Below are 17,239 nucleotides of genomic sequence, written 5' to 3' on the forward strand. Positions count from 1 at the left end.
ACCTCCAATTAACAAACGTCAACGCTCTGAATTAGTTTGAACATATTCTTTTTACATGCCTTTTAATATTAGTAGTAATTATCAATAGATAATTTCGATTACTTTATTTGTATTTAAATAGTAATAATAACACTAATAAGGGATAGCAAATTTAAGTCCAATCAATTCAATTTATTTAAGTTTTGGCGTATTATAAACTCAATTCATTCTAACCTATTAAAAATTACTTTACGAGAAATTTTGTCAAAATATTTTTAAAAGTATGCTAAATTATAAATAAGGAAAAATTACCTAAATATACAATACAATACTTATTTTACTATATTCTCTAAAATTTTCTATCATTTGGAAAAATTACAAATATTCCTACTTTACGGGATGTATCAGTCAGATACATCACTTTACGCGATGTATCGATCGAATACATCATTTTACGTGATGTATCGCGACGTACGTGATGTATCAGGGCGTTACTTTATGCGATGTAATGGTCGGATACGTCACTTTACGCGATGTATCGGGAATTTTGAGATGTATCCGAATTCTACCAAATCTAAGAAAAATTTATAATTTAAAAAAAAAATACAAATATAATGTAATTAGCTCTAAACACTATTGAATTCGTGTAATATCTACAATAAATGAAAAGATTATCTTATTAGGTGCTAACATATTATAAAAGAACAAAAAAAAAATTAAACATTATAAAAATTGAACAGAATTGGGTTTTGACGAGTGCTATAATTTATTATTTGATCTGTTTTGACCCAAATAAATTTAAATTGAAATGAATCTTAACGCATTTTGTTATTTTGACCCATTATAACCCATTTCTATTTGACCCAATACACTCAATTGTCACCCCTAATCCACAAGTACAATTGGAAGAAAAATAGTAAAAAAAAACATTCATCATGTATTATTCAAATCGGAAAAAAAATATCGATAATAAATGACAAAGGGTTAGTATCTCACTCTATCGAACAAGACATAAAAACAAATGTTCCAGCAAGAAAATGAGTAATCTACTATTATTTTGCAATATAATATGCAGCATTATTATCTTTTACTATTCTTTTATTTATTTGTATTGTATATGTAAACGTATATGTATCTATTTTAATAAAAATATTATGCTTTATAGTAATAAATCACATGTAATTAGAAAAAAAAAAGTAGGAAGCTTTTTAGGTGAAAGAAAAAGAGAAAGAAGCTTTTAAAAAGCAGTAATATATATCTCATGTCATAGAGAAGGTGATGGCAGAGGCTACTAGGCCACGTGGTGGATCAATAGTGAATACGTGGCGCCATGCATGAACCTCAAAGGTTGATCCCATTTCTCCTCTACCCACCTCTCTACAACTCCACGCCGTCCGTGAATTCGGCGATTCCACAAGGCGGCGTATTCCATCAAGGAGTAGCTTTTAGTTTCTACACTAACTTAATGAACAAAAGACGCTTTAGGTGGATATTTCCTCCTCGTAATTATAATCAGTTGCGTAGCCAGAAAGTTCACAAATGGTATTCAAGAATTGTATGAGTATATATATTTATTTTTTTGGATAAATGAGTGTACTAGAAAATTTTAAATTAATATACATGAAAATTTTAAAATTAAACTATGATATACATGAAAAAATATTGAAAAAAGAGGCTTAAAACTACGTAATATACATGAAATTTTTTTGAAAAAAAGGCTTAAAACTACGTAATATACATGAAAAAATTTGAAAAAAGAGGCTTAAAACTAAGTAATATACATGAAAAAATTTGAAAAAAAAGGATTAAAACTACTTTTTTTTATGACAAGGGAAATCCGCAACCGCAACCCTTTGGGTGCGCACAGGGTGAAAAAGAGGCTTAAAACTACTTCTAGCGAGATTTGAACTCACTAAGGCTTAAAGCTTGGCTCTTTCAAGGCACCTAACATCACTAAGTTATAACACATTGTTCTGTTAAGGGTGTCCACGATACTTTATTTAACCACTTTCTATATCGTTTTTCTTTAATATACGGTATAATTTTTCGATAAAGAATATCCAATTGGACACCCTAACACTAATATAGCTACGCCCCTAATTATAATGTACAACATCACTATATTAAAATATCCTCACATTTCAATTAAGTGAAATATATTAAAAGCCTACCTTTATTATACATTAAAAACCATTTCAATAGAACGATATATGTTTGAAATCAAAATAAAAATTATCCATACATTTAAGGACCATTTTGATAATTTTCTCTTTATTAACCACCAACAACTATGATTAATCATTAATGTTATTTACTATACTACTTCCTTTTTCCTAATTTCAAAATTCAAATAAATCTATTTTTTGCAATAAAATTTTCATATTTTAAAAATATTTTGAATTGTCAATTATTTGACGATTATAATACTTTCTTAGTTTACCAATATAATATTTTCATTTTAAAATATTGAAAATCCCATAAGCAAATTATCAGTTAAACTTAAACTGTTTGACTCTTGAAAAACTAAATTTGTCATATAAATTGAGACGAAAAAAGTATAAGATACTATGACAACCAGTGTTGTTAATCAATATTATCACAAATCGACACAATATTATCACAAATCGACACACATAATCACCATCATTAATCAACTCACACAATTATCATCGCTATCACCGTCAATAGTCATAAATTTTTCATTGACATTATTTGAGATCAACTTAGTATTTTATTTAAATTTAATGTTTACTATTTTTTAGATAAAGATACAAGTTACACATTTAAATGTTGAGAAAATAAATAATCTTAATTAAATTAATTTAAAATTTTAATACACATCTTAATATTTAAATATTTATCCAAATATTTTAATTTAATAGAAACAAATTAGTCCTAAGCTCTCGAAAATTTATGTCCAATATCCTAGATCCACTCTTGATTGAATAGCAACTTTTGAGGTAGTTGTCATGGGCTCATGGGAAAGGGAAATAAGTGTTGGAATTTTGTCTTGATTTTTTTTCTTATTTGAACTTTTATTTATTTTTTTAAAAAAAATTAAAGTATTATCATCAATGCTAAAAAAAATTTAAAAGGAAAATATAATTTTCTTCCATATTTATCTTGAAATTGAAGATTCCTATTCTTATAGCATAACACAATATAAACGTTTAAATGTTTAGTTTATAGAGATATTTATTATCTCAAAAGTTTTCATATTTTTTTATATTTATTCTATATAATAATATTATATTTTTAGTGTAACTTTTGTTCTCTAATTTATTATGTCTATAATTAATAATTATAAACTTGCGTATTACACTCTAAATCACTTTCGAACCCAATAATAAGGACAGGATAATAGCATGGGGCCCATTTGATAGATTAATGGAAAGAGTGGGGCAACTCACCATAAATATAATTTATTTACCCTTTAGAAAATAGGGTAGGAATTTTCCAGTGGGACCACGATTTACTAGCTCAATGAGACATGACACGTTGCTGAACTGAAATTTCAAATTGTACCGTTTTATTTTGTTTCGTACACCTTAGAATTAGAAAAGAAAGTCTTTACTTCTACTCTAAGCTTCAAAATTTCATCAATACTTTCAGTAGGACGTTATCCCTCTTTTTTCTGTTCTATAGTTTTGGTGGAAAACTGGAAATGCCATGGAAATTTCCTGTCTGTTAAATTGAAGGAAAATGATTACTTCAACTCTTCTAAATTAACAGTTTAATTAATTTTGTAATATTAATATGAAATAATTTTATCAGGGGATTCAATATTTTCACAGAAAAATTTATGAAGTAATTACAAAGATTTAACAAATAATATATATAAACATCAATTTGTTTAATCGAAATTTCACAATAAAAGGGTATCATTATTCTGTCACTGGTTATCATATTGGGTGTGTTAGACAGGAAGGAACAATTTTCTCAAATATTTTCTTTAAAAAAACCAGTTCCGTAGTTATTATTTATAAAAAAAAAATAAAAAATTCTAACAAGAATATAAATAGCAAATTGCACTATAACAAATAACAAAAATACCAAATACTAACAAATTGCACAAAAATACTTCAAAGCTGTCGTACCCACCATCCAATACCCCTACATCTACATCTCTATCCTCACTTTTCCTCTTTATTTAAAATATATATTAATATAAATAAATTGAATTCTTTCTTTATATTGCTGATACCAAACCACGAACGGATAACTTGGTCGAAGCGATTTCGACCTTGTCAAAGATTCTTTTCCTCTTATCTCACCAAAGGTCAAGGTTCGTTTAAGGACTATTAAAAGTCGTTACGCTAAATGAAATTATTCAATACTTGGAATATCTTTTTGGTGTTCAAGTGCTAAAGACATCTAAATTCCAAGCTTTAGAATAACATGAATAATAAAGCATTTATCAAAACTTGAGAATCTAAGTGTCACTTTTCTTTTTTCCTATCATTCATGATAAGTTATTCAAAATTCGATTAAATATTCGCTAATTCTCATCTTGTATTTTTATTATAAGTTATACTAACTAATAATTTTTTTCTCCTTGTATACATATGAGTATGTATAGACACGATGAACCTCTACAAATAATAATTATCCTTCAAATGAACTCGTAAAAAATTGGACTACATGGCAAAAAATAAGTAGATTTTTCCTGCTGGTGAAATAGACGTGAGGCCTACAAAATTAGAGTTGGTGTTCCGTTTACTTTACGCCAGTGGATTTGAAACACAATTTGTTGGTGAGAAATTTACTTTTGAACGTCAAAATATTTCAAAGTTTATAAATGAATTGGTGGGGTCTAATTTTTCTTATTAACTTTTACTGGGTCAGTCAGTCCCATAGGAAGATCCAGAAGAAAAAAAATAAAAGAGAAGGTTAAAAGAGACGGTTCATAGGAAGAAATAAACAAAGAGGACAGTGAAATGTACAAGAAAAACCAATGAAATTCAAGGAAAGCGCAAAGAACACGTCATGAGCACAAAAAAAACATATAAACTTAAATAACCATTTACAAATTGCTTAAAAGATAATCATTTCGTTTAGATAATGCATCGCGACTTGTGAGAAATTATTATATAAAGCGTGACATATAAAACTAATAATACGACTACATGTTTTGTTATTTGATATTAATATTTAGAGTTTAACTTAATTTAAATTACACATGAGAATTCAAATTTAAAATCTCTAATTAATTAAAAATGAAGAAAGACTTATTAGGATAACCCTTGTTAGTAACTCGACAATGAGAGTTGTTTTCATAGGTACATTTCTTTATTAGAATATCAAAAGAAAGGTGTAAATAACATTTCGAAGCTGCGTATAATTTTGGTCAAAAATAATAATTACAATTTATAAAAAAAATTAGATAAGCTATACGAAAAGTACTATAAATTGTAATTTTTTGCATATCAATATGATGAAAAAATATATAATGAAATGTTACTCAAAGTTCTTATAATTTGACTCTAAAAAAAAAGACCATGACAATTAAAAATGATGAATTAATACCTTTTTTATTAGTCTTTATACGCTTTATTTGAGCGGAATTTCACTGTAAACAACTTTTTTATTTTCACAAAAGTAAGTACTAAAAAATTAGAATTAGAATTTACTATTAATTGGATTGACAAATTTTAGCTGTTATTAGCTCATATAAATTTAAACTATTCCAGCTCAAATAACTTTCGAATGAATTAATAATGTGATTATTTATCCACCCACAAAAGGATAAAGCCAAAAGTCTAGCTATGTATTCGGGCCAAATTAAATACATTTTTGTATTTATATTAAAAAATTACAAATGTATAAATATTTTAAATATAGAATTATATTTTAACACTTGAAGTAACTATTTTAAAATTTAAAACTTATAGAATTAAAATTTTAGCTACACCATGTTTGTCCACCCAATTTTAGCCCAATCACCTATTTGACATCCATAAATTAGATTAGATTGGGTAGTGGGTACACATAGTATTCACTGATTCAAAAAGAACAATTTAGTTTGATTTGGTACACAATTTAAAAAATAAAAAAGTCTAATTTAAAATAATTTTTTATCAAATATATCAAAATATATTTTTAATTTTATGGTCTTAAATATATAATATGAAAAGTTAAAATTAAAATATTATTAAAAAGAAAAGAGGTTATTTTAATCTTCTAAATATGTAATTATTGTCCATCAACAAATATTTTAAAATTTTTATAGCTAAGTTGCAGTTACAAAAATGTTAACCACAAACACACATCTATTATGAGAAGGTGTGGGAGCCAGCTGCAGCTTGCAGAAAGAGGACGGACAAGTAGGGAGAAAGAGACATATTTTCCCTCCGAAAAGGGTGGGCCCGGAGACGGACTTGAAATGCGGAACTGAAATTAAAATTAAAACGAATGGACACCAAAAATGGATGAGACAGGAAAAAAGAGAATTCAAATCCAACTAAATAAAGGAAAAGGAAAAAAGAAAAAGGCAAAATATCCGTGAAAACGTGATGGTAGGAGGATTAGATGGATAAAAATGACTTACATTATGATATCTGCCAAACACGCGCCTGTCAACATCTTCCCATCCCACCTCCCTTCCTACTTTACCACCTTTAATTGTTACGTAATTAAAAATAAACAAAAAATGTATTCACCTCTCTTTCTCTCTCATAATACTCTCTCCATCCATTAAAAACACGCGCCTGTCAACATCTTCCCATCCCACCTCCCTTCCTACTTTACCACCTTTAATTGTTACGTAATTAAAAATAAACAAAAAATGTATTCACCTCTCTTTCTCTCTCATAATACTCTCTCCATCCATTAAAAAAATTGGATAGAGAGTGCTGCTCATCGTATACGACTTAATACTATGGGAATTTAGAATAGATATAAATTTTAATGGAGAGGTTAAATAAAAAAAAAACTTTATAAAGGTACTAACAATTAAAGTACTTTTTTTTTGTTTTTCATCGATATTCGGTATTTATATTATAGTAAAATTAACTTGAATTTTCATCAAATAGGAAGTAGGAACTCATGAAAAATAACATTTATATTAAAAAACTTCATATGATAACTCAAATTAATTAAAAAAAAAAACCTATTCACTACCCTAGGTGGCTATTACGGTTAGTACTAGCAATTAATCAGAATTACTAGTACTAGCAATTAATAAGATATTTATATTATAGTCAAATTAACTTGAATTTTCATCAAATAGGAAGTAGGAACTCATGAAAAATAACATTTATATTTAAAAACTTCATATGATAACTCAAATTAATTTTTAAAAAAACCTATTCACTACCCTAGGTGGCTATTACGGTTAGTACTAGCAATTAATCAGAATTACTAGTACTAGCAATTAATAAGAAATTTATACGTTCAAACTTTCTGATATGAATGGCTGTTTGGTCAAATTTTGGTTGGCTATAAATGCTTAATTTAAAAAGTAAGGTATTTAACTAAATTTTAAAGAAAAGATAAGTAATTTCAAGAGTAATACTGTAAAAAATTATTTTAGAAGGTAAAAACTAAAAATTAATTGGTCAACCACTAATTACTATTTTAAAAAACATTTTTTAAATCAATTAGTCAAAACACATAATTTTTTTTATCCATAAACTTTTTTTATAAATATTTTAAAATAAATATTTTTTAAAATATATATTTTAATAGCGTGATATAGAAGCCTCTTTTCTTTTTTTTTGGGTGTATTATAAGTTTTTTTACCCTCGCTATATAATTTTTCTGAAAAAATATAATTATAGGAACCACATATATATTATAAGTATTAAATAACATTTTATTCATTCTAGTTTTTTATTTATCAAAAATCCCTTAAAAATGATGTTTGTGGGATACATAACGTTGTGCACGGAATACATTAGGTTTGATACATTTCACATAGCGGGATACATAATGTTGTGCACGAGATACATTATATTTGATATATTCCACATAGCGGGATACATAACGTTGTGCATGAGATACATGCGAGATACATATCGTTGTGCACGGGATACATAACATTTGATACATTCTACAAAGCGGGATACATAGCGTTGTGCACGAAATACATAGGTAAGTAAAAGAGTGTAGTTAAGTAATTTGTCCAAAAAATAATCCTCTGTTTAAAAAATGAAAAAGAGAACAAATATTTTTTTTATAATACTTTAATTTCAATTTTCTATATTGCATATTCAAAGCTAGAAGATTAAAACATAATTTAATATAACTTTAATATAAAATTATAATATTAAAAAAATTCTTTATTTTTCATAAATTTCATACCAAATAAAATTAGATAATCACTTTTTAAATGGGGGAGTATACACTTTTTTTTCTGGCCAAACGGTACTTAGATTAGATTATAATTTCCACCTCCACTTCCCTACGCCTTTGCATCTTAACCTGAAAACAGCATCTTTTGTCCCCTTTTCCCCTTCTCTCTCTCTCTCATGCACACAAAACCAAATCTTATCGCTGTCACCCTTTGGCCCCCCTCCTATTCTCTCCCACTATATAAACAATCTTCCCCTCCATTATCTACTACATTGCTTCTCGAATTCTCCTCCTCTCTCTTTTACCCAAAATTCAAACAAGGACTTGCAACTATCAAAAGCAAAACAACTCAATTTTGTTTCTCTCTCTCTAGGCATTACAAAAATTGTAGACTAGACCTACTGTACTTTCCCCCACAAGCCCCCACCATCTCATTTTCTAATCATCCTGTTGTCCTATTCTAAATTTTATAATCAACTTTTCCTTTGAGAAATTTCACATCATGAAAAAAGAGTTGAAAACTGAGAATAATAACAGTAACGGTAACAAGCGGTCCCGAGTTGAGTCAGGATTGGACTCAGCTGGTGACTCGCGTGAGTCCAAGCGAGTTAACGCAGAGGTTGAGACTGGTCCTGACTCGTCCGAGTTTAGCCGAATCGACTCGGAGTCGGGAGTGAGTCCCAACCGTTCAAACTCGCCGGAATCGAATGACGTGCAAACAGATGTGTACCTGGATTCACCGGAGGCTAAGCAGATAAGAGAAGATATATTGGATATCTTAGATGAGCCTGACGCTCTAACGGAATGCCCGCCGGAGATTCAGGATCTGGACTCTGTCATGAAGAGTTTCGAGGAAGAGATCCTTCACCACTCACCTCTGAACGACACACAAACCGTCCTTGACCTGACTCCATCAGAATCCGGCGACTCACAACCGGACCTCGGATACCTCCTCGAGGCGTCGGACGATGAGCTCGGTCTCCCTCCCACAACATCTCCGACCGACGAAGAGGTTAACGTCGAATCTACCGTCATGCCGGAGGCCGCTGAATTTGCGAATATGACTTGTTTTGAGGACGAAATGCCTAATTACGACACGTTCGACTTCGGCATGGACCACGAGGCTAGGGTAGGAGATAGTGACATCGGTAACAGCGACGGCGACTTTGTGACAGTTGGAGGATTGTTTGATTATCCTGAGCCGTCGGATTTTTCCGATTTCTCATGGCGGCAGGAATCCTTACCCGCTCTATAAACTGATGAAATTTCTACGTAGGTTTTGTGAATGGTAGCGTAGTTTGTACATCTGAAAACCAGAAAGCACAAGATATAAATAGGAAGCTCATACTGTAGAATCAAATGTTTTCAGAGGCTAGAAATTGGAGTTTTAAAGGGAATTTGCTCATTTGAACTCAAATCTGAATTCTAGAGAATCGATGTTAAATTGCAATAAACAACTGAATTGATTTCCCGCCATTAATTATTAAAGCTAATAAACTAAGAACAAACATATATCATTTCTGTTTATCTGACCAGCGCTATTTGTCAAATATATACACGACTACCCGGAGCTCGGAGGCCAGTTCCTATTTTGTAATATTAATCATTTTATATTCTATTTTAATATGGGGAAACAAAATTTAAAATTGATTTTTTCCTTTTGAGTTGGATTAATTCCTTGGTATAAATTAAGTGATATTTTTTCTTCTTTAATCTCTTTTAAAAAGAATTACGGTTATATAATTTATGTGATACACAATCAAGTCTCAGCAAGGGGCAAAATTTGAAGTATTTTGGTGTTATAATTTCAAGGTAATAAGAATAAAAATGATATGATACATCGTATTTGAACGAGATTAGATAACAAGGGAGGTTCGGATTTAGTGTTATGTGGTATGTAAAGTAGTAGTTGAGATCAATTATGTTGAATTATTGGAAGTGTTTCGTTAGTCAAAGAATTTTTATATCAAAATAAAAATTGAAGAAATGAATATGTTTAATGGATGTGTAGACATCAAAATGGATGTGTGTGTAAATCAAAGAGATAAAATTAATAAATGAAGTTATACAGGGTATAAGATGTATAAAGATAAACCTAGAGACTTTTGTGGTGGTCAAGAATGTGGAAAATGAAGCTAAGATAGTGTGATGTGTGAGAGGTAGGCGATCGATCTGATAAAAGATACTACTAAATAAAAGTTGGCAGGAGAGAGATGGGGTACACATCGAATATCATATTAAAAATACAAAAAAATTGATATTGCAATTTTTCAATATATATTTCACATATTATTATTATAGGAGTAGTAACTAGTCATAGTATAAAATTAACTTTGAAATTTTTTATTACTCTTATATTTTGTTTAAAATGACTTTTTTTGCGCAATTGATTAGTGATAGAAATTGTTTGTAATTTTTATTAAATATTTTTATATGGTAAGTGTTATTAGTATATATAATTGAGATTTTATCAAAAAGTAGAAATCGTAATTCTTATGAATGTATGTAAGTTGAAATCGAATCATCTATAATTATCAATTTATTATATAGTAAAAAACTTAAATCAATACTTTAAAATATTGTACCATATCAAATTAATTTATAATCCTCATTGCATGTGTTGCTTTTGGATTCTTTGTGTTGTATGTACTTGTGGCCTTGTCTTTGCGGTGAGTTCTTTTGACCCTGTTATGTCTTAAAATTCAACTTCACATCAATAATTTTTTGGTTGAAGCAGAGCATGCATCTTGCATTTTTCTAGGAATTGAATAAACAATCCTAATACCATTTCAATTTTGGGTAATTGTATAGTGTTATCTTGAATCGTGTGTGACATTTTGGACCCCTTAAGATCTTCCTTATACTAGTCTATGAGAAAGACAAAGATTTGAGGACTTAAGACTGACATCGAATTGAGTACAGGCGCCTTTTGGGCTTCTTTCCGCAACCCCTATAACCTCATTGTGTATAGCCCGAGTATACACCTGAGTACAGGCGCTTTTGAGCTTCTTCTTTTTTTGGAATCCCAAGATAACGTCCAACCGCTGCTACAACCTCATTTTGTATAGCCAGAGTATACACTTGAGTACACGCGCCTTTGGGCTTCTTTTTTTTTTTGGAATCCCAGGATAATCCACAACCAATACAACCTGACTGACTGTGTATAGCCTGAGTATACACCTGAGTACATGTGCCTTTGGGATTATTTTTTTTTGGAATTCCTAGATAACCTGCAACTGCTACAATCTCACTGTGTATAACCTGCAAATCACACGGGGAATGTAAACTGCACTAGGCCTGCACTAGGCAATAGGCTTAACTCAGAAGGCATTGAGGGGGATCGATCCCGGTCATCCGTGTGGATAACCACCCTCCAAACAAACTGAGTCATCCCGAAGGACACTTTTGGGCTTGTTAATAACGTAGTATGAAGGGAAATTTGTGAGGCCTGATGGATGATAGCGGACAATATGATTTACTGTCTTGGTTTGAAACATAAAATAAGTTCCATTTTCATGTTTAGGTGAACCACTTTCATTGAGGCACTTCAGAGAATTGCAGAAATAGTGAATATTTGGCTTCACTAATTTAAACCTATGAGGCGACTTTCTTGTTCTGTGATGTGATAAAACACGAATAGAACTTGGAACTTTTGTAGGTTACTTCAAAGGGAATATTGCACCAATACTTCTAGTATAATTGTCCTTAAATGTCACAGGGAATAGTCATTAGTACAGATTTAAAGATAAGCTACTGCTAAATTGGCATATATATATGCTATTACATTGGCATATGATTCTTGAAAAAAGGGTCAGGGGAATAACTAGTTTTAAAATGTGTGGACAAACTAATCTGTGATAGAACAATAACTTGTACTGAAGCATATTCTACTTGCTACATATCATGTCTGAGCTAAAGTTCAAGTCTAAATAATGACTAGACAAACAATATGGAAACAACGGCTAGAACCAGAATAATGCACCCCAAGAAGTTAGCACTGTGATGATCATCAAGCTCTCCTTCGTGTTGAAGTTTACAGCAGAGCTGTTGTTAAAGCCAAATCCCAAAGTGCTGGACGTTTTAGGTGGTACTGTCACCATCGGCGAAGCTGAATTGCAAGTTAAAAAAGGCAAAAACTTTGAACAAACGCGTAGAAACATTGTGTTGTTACGTAATTGAACTATTGATACAGTATAAAAAGTTCATACCAGCAAGAGTTGAATTGCTATTTGTCCCAAATGAAACTTGAGGCGTTGATGACCTAGGAGCCAGTCCTTCAGAACCTAAAAATACAGAAATTGGATGAAGGAATAACACATTATTGAACTTTAAAGAAGGGGTTTTTTTCAAGAAAATTACACTATATGTCTACTGGGGGAAATATTTACGTCACGTAGCTCACATTTTGATACACTTTATACAAGTTTGATACATTATGTGTAATGTTTTCTCCCAATTATAATGTTGTATAATATTATATATTGAGTTATGTGGCGTAATATTTTATGTTGATCTTTACTGTTACATACCTGAACAGGTATCATTGTCAACATGCATACTGCAAAGAAGTGGCAATTGAAGTGCTAATGTGGTGTTGATAGGAAGAGTGCTGATGCCAGTTTGATTGAGCAACAGGCAAAGGCAATCTGGTTGCTGGATATAGAGTTGCCTGAGGTTACTGCAACACCGCTCAGTCGGTGATGGCGATGCGCCCTGCACAAACGGTCCACAGGGAGCCAATCGAAGCAGTAGTGGCCCACACGACGACACGGTGGGCCCTGCAGGTAAGTTACCAAAGGTCTGTGAAAGGGTTGTAGGTACAAAAACAAATAGAAGTGAAAAAATAAGAACAGTAGTAGAATCCATGCTGTGAACACTTTAGTATACTAAAGAAATTAGAATAAGTAGCTGAAATTGGTTTTCTATTACTGTATGGACTCTTAAATGGAGTAAATAATCAAATTTAGTGTGAAGTGCAGCATACATTGAGTGTGGAAATAACAAATTAATTACCATACATTCACACAAATCTTATTTTTCATATCTGCCTAGTCAGAGAACCAAATGTTATGATAAAGATGCTCCATGCTTTTATCATTCAGCAAAATGTGTAATTATTTTACTTATTACTACTATCATCTTGAGGGAAAAAAAAGGCTTCAAGTTGAAGGACAATCACAATGAATGGTACAGTAAAAGGGCTGATGATGGCATCTATCACACTACCTTCACATAATTAGCATTTGGGGTTAATCATAATTGAAAAAAAAAGTGGATGATACAGAGTATATAGCACCTCAAGATAATAGAACAATAATTAATTATGACAAATTGACAATAATGATAATCAAATCTCATCCTAATTAAGTAGTACTTTATAAAATTAGTATCTCTTTGTACTATAAATATTGGAATTGATGTAGCAGCCAGTTAATTTCCGCCAATTATAGTGGTGACTGAATTAGAACCTACCCTTGTTCAATGGGAGTCAATTGACACTTCTTCGTCAAAAAAGTCTATATCCGAATCAAAATCTGAGGTGGATAGCATCAAGAACTAAGATAATGTAAAAATATCAAGAATAGATTCACTCACTTTTTAAGCTAACTTGTTTAAAAGCTAAGGAAATGAATACATAGATTCTTGGAAAGAAAGGTAAAAGTGTGGGGAAGGGAAGAGTTTCAACTTTAGAATAAGAATATTTAGACACCGAAAAGGAGATGCCTTTAATTAATTGAAAACATATGTAGACCCTTTTTTTTAGAACAAAGAAAGTGATGCTTTTTTTTTTAGGCCACAAGGCATGTTTGTATAAGAATAATAGGAGAAGTCAAGAATAATGAATGAACAAATTAACTACCTAAAAATGTGCAAATGCTTGTTAGGCAGGAATCAGATTCCCAATCAGTCAATAAGACATCAAAAAAAAGATAAATGAACAATCCATTATCTTTTCCAATTCATAGAAATCCATCATTTCCTTCCTAGCATTTTTTTTTTATCTCAAAGAGAAAATCTTCCTTTCTTCATGACTCAGAAGGTAAAATATTGGGGTCCTTGATTGAAACGAATCTATAATTTAGACATGATAGGTTCTCATGTGTTGAACTCATTGTACGTACCTTTGAAAATATGAGATCAATATTTATCATTTGTTGAAAATTTAGTGCTGTCTTCTTTTACATATATGTCCGTGTTGAAAGTATTAGATTCAGTTGAATTTGTTACACAAAGATTGCATCCGCCTCTGGTTCTTGATTTATTTTTCTTTTTCTCTCCTCATTCTTTGTAGTTGTGTTGCATGGTGATGAGGATTAACATAGACTGCAAAGGATGTTACATGAAAGTAAGTCGGGCACTTCTCACAATACCAGGTAATTAATCGATGATTTTTAGATTTTATAGTTTGTTTGATCAAGCACAAATTGTTGCTCTAATATTGATAAACATGTTTTTTTGTTAAATTACTTCTAACAAAAAGTACATTTCAAACTAAACGTACTTATGTAAGATTGGTCAACGTGCTATTAGTTTGATTACGTTAATAAGAAAGACTCTGAATTTTTCTTGAAATGTTTTGAATGAAGAGCTGGAGACAAGATTCATAGAGAAAAATCACAGCAGAGTAATTGTATGTGGGAATTTCATACCACAAGATGTGGCAATAAAAATAAGAAAGAAGACAAATAGGAGAGTTGAAATATTGGAGATACAAGATTTAAGTGGCAATGATGAACCAAAGCAAGAGGAAATGCCCTTAATAACTTCTTGTGACAACCAAGTTGAGACAGAAACATATGTAACATCACAAAATCCACAACCACACATGTACTTTCAAGTTTACCGCTAATCAAAAACATAATTGTATCTTTGTAATAATAACTTTTTCATCTTCTTAGAATTAATTTCTAGTGCCCAGTGGGTTTAGATCATTCCATGTTGTATAATTATATTGATTTATTGTGGATGGAAACTTTGACAGTGTAATTGTTTTTTTTTTGGATATTATAGTGCATTTTAACTTGTTATTTTCTGTAGTACCAAATTAGATCATCATTATAGAAAGTTATACTTGTTAATGTAGGCCATCTTAATCTATGGTTAAAAAAATTATATATGTCTAGAAGTTAAACTCATTTATTGAAGGTGCAATTCGATTTCAACTTAATTAAATTATCAAGTTGCCTAGTTATTAATGAAGTGAGTTGAGAATCATGAGGTTTCAAGTTTAATTTCCAGCATAAATAAGAAACTTGATGATTTCTTCTCATATTTTCTAGCTTTGATGGACAAAGTTATAATCTGGTATTTGTTGATGGTGAAAGATGACAGATATTCCATGAAATAGTAAAGGTGCACGCAAACTGGCATAGCCACTGTGATTATAAAAAAAAAAATGGACTTGATTAGTTTTTTTTTTTGGCATTGGATTAAAAAATTATCTGTATGTTTTTTTTTCTTCCAATTACTCGAAGAGAAAAACAAATTCAACTAAATTTCAATGCGTTTGTTAAAGTCGGTGTGCTTATTAAGGTGTTCAATTGGAATATATAATAATTGAATAACAAATTTAATAAGCTGATTATATATTAAGCCTCAATCACACGTAGAAATGTTCTCAAATTTTTTGGCATTTTGCACACCCGCTAATAAGTTTCTTTGGGGTTGAAAGTGATATATCTATAAGTTCAATAAATGTATTAAAACGTTATTTTCATGCAGTAACACGAAGCAAGTAAGCTTTAATTTGGACCTACCATCTACTTTAATTTTTAAAAATCATATAAGGAGCTTACCTAACGTTCTGTTATACAAGTATCAACTATAATAAAACATGGTAGGAAATGTGTTAAATGACAGCAACAAATTAAAGAGCATTATATAAAAAAGTTATATATTTGATCGCTCGATCAAAAATATATAAGTTTAGAAAAACAGTTATATATTTTCTTAGACTGACTTTCAACCTAATCCAAAGGCAAAGCCTGAAAGATTGTACTAAAGTATAGTGTGAAAAGTGCGGCTTCCAAAAAATAGGATAGGTGTTAATTTATACAAAATTTCAAGATAATCATGGTCATTAAAGATAAAACAAGAATGATTAAGTGGTGATCATCAGATTGATGCTTTGTGATCAATTATTCAAGATCCAATTCCATAATGCTATAGAACTAATATACAAAGTAAATTTCAGTATCCCCCACCTCCACCCCACCCATCCACAACCCCCAACCCACTATATACTTTCAAGGATCTTATAAGTTTGTTATATATTACTATCATTCGGTGGCGAATTTATGTGTTAGAAAACAAGGTCATGAAATTCGTGGTCACTTGTTAAAATTTGATACACTATCTGTATAGTATTTGTAAGATATTTAGTATTATCTGAACTCTGAAAATACTCATGTATGGTTAAAAGAAATTAAATAGTGCATTGGTTGAGAGATGGTCTTTAACTCCTTCAAGTCGAGAATCGAAGTTTTTTGTTTCTTTTTTAGGCATTTTTTCTTCTCAAATAGCCTTTCTTATATATTTTAAATATATATATAAAGCAGAACACACAGAATAATAGTTAAAACACGTAAATTGATGATTTTTTTTGTAATTATATATGTACTTTAATTAATTATCTTTTACTCACCAAAATATCATTATACTAAAATTTTATATTTTATCTTAAAAGATAATAATATATTCGTTATCTTGAAATTATGAATTCGCCGCCATCAATTATCATTCATAATTAGTACTCATATGTCAAGTTGATAACTTTCTAGAAAGACGTGCCTACGATAGAGGATTGCCCAACAATCATTTATAAGGTGTGATTATTCATTATTGTTAGCACTGATAATTTACATGATGTATGCCTAAGATGTAGAGGCGAATTCAGGATTTTCAATAAGAGCGTTTAAAATCTGTAGAAACAGATTTCAATAAGAGGATTTAAAATTTATAGAAACAG

At 30.4% G+C, this 17,239-nt stretch overlaps 3 protein-coding genes across 4 annotated transcripts; 2 read left to right on the plus strand and 1 right to left on the minus strand.

The window, feature by feature from the left end:
* The first annotated feature begins 8,555 nt into the window (after positions 1-8,555).
* LOC125832606 (uncharacterized) lies at positions 8,556-9,688 on the plus strand. The gene has a single exon (XM_049511797.1). The coding sequence runs from the start codon at positions 8,774-8,776 to the stop codon at positions 9,524-9,526; it is 753 nt and encodes a 250-aa protein (XP_049367754.1). The 5' UTR covers positions 8,556-8,773; the 3' UTR covers positions 9,527-9,688.
* Positions 9,689-11,229: 1,541 nt separating this feature from the next.
* Positions 11,230-13,137, minus strand: LOC125832305 (uncharacterized). Its single transcript, XM_049511444.1, has 5 exons — positions 12,801-13,137; positions 12,480-12,554; positions 12,241-12,379; positions 11,655-11,802; positions 11,230-11,532 (listed from the first exon to the last, which is right to left on the minus strand). The coding sequence occupies exons 1-5, from the start codon at positions 13,135-13,137 to the stop codon at positions 11,230-11,232; spliced, it is 1,002 nt and encodes a 333-aa protein (XP_049367401.1).
* A 964-nt stretch (positions 13,138-14,101) lies between these two features.
* LOC125832610 (uncharacterized) lies at positions 14,102-15,142 on the plus strand. 2 transcript variants are annotated; one of them, XM_049511803.1, is made up of 3 exons: positions 14,102-14,311; positions 14,564-14,645; positions 14,859-15,142. In XM_049511803.1, exons 1-3 carry the CDS (start codon positions 14,300-14,302, stop codon positions 15,119-15,121), a joined length of 357 nt encoding a protein of 118 aa, XP_049367760.1. In that variant the 5' UTR covers positions 14,102-14,299; the 3' UTR covers positions 15,122-15,142. The 2 variants fall into 2 exon arrangements, with proteins under 2 accessions (XP_049367760.1, XP_049367759.1); XM_049511802.1 differs by having other exon boundaries at positions 14,288-14,389.
* Positions 15,143-17,239: the final 2,097 nt, after the last annotated feature.

This window comes from Solanum verrucosum, unplaced genomic scaffold (assembly GCF_900185275.1).
Source record: "Solanum verrucosum unplaced genomic scaffold, falcon-dt-bn FXZP01000009.1, whole genome shotgun sequence".
NCBI lineage: Eukaryota > Viridiplantae > Streptophyta > Magnoliopsida > Solanales > Solanaceae > Solanum > Solanum verrucosum.

Bases quoted from the DNA above. Each gene is read 5' to 3' on its own strand.
- LOC125832606 (XM_049511797.1), top strand. From the start codon at position 8,774: ATGAAAAAAGAGTTGAAAACTGAGAATAATAACAGTAACGGTAACAAG.
- LOC125832305 (XM_049511444.1), bottom strand. From the start codon at position 13,137: ATGGATTCTACTACTGTTCTTATTTTTTCACTTCTATTTGTTTTTGTA. The intron at 11,803-12,240 runs GTTCTAGCCGTT...CCTCAATGAAAG, and splicing joins TCTTGGGGTGCATTATTCTG to TGGTTCACCTAAACATGAAA. The intron at 11,533-11,654 runs GTTTGTTTGGAG...TGTGATTTGCAG, and splicing joins GTGTCCTTCGGGATGACTCA to GTTATACACAGTGAGATTGT.
- LOC125832610 (XM_049511802.1), top strand. From the start codon at position 14,357: ATGATAGGTTCTCATGTGTTGAACTCATTGTAC. The intron at 14,390-14,563 runs GTACCTTTGAAA...CATTCTTTGTAG, and splicing joins ATGTGTTGAACTCATTGTAC to TTGTGTTGCATGGTGATGAG. The intron at 14,646-14,858 runs GTAATTAATCGA...TTTTGAATGAAG, and splicing joins GGCACTTCTCACAATACCAG to AGCTGGAGACAAGATTCATA.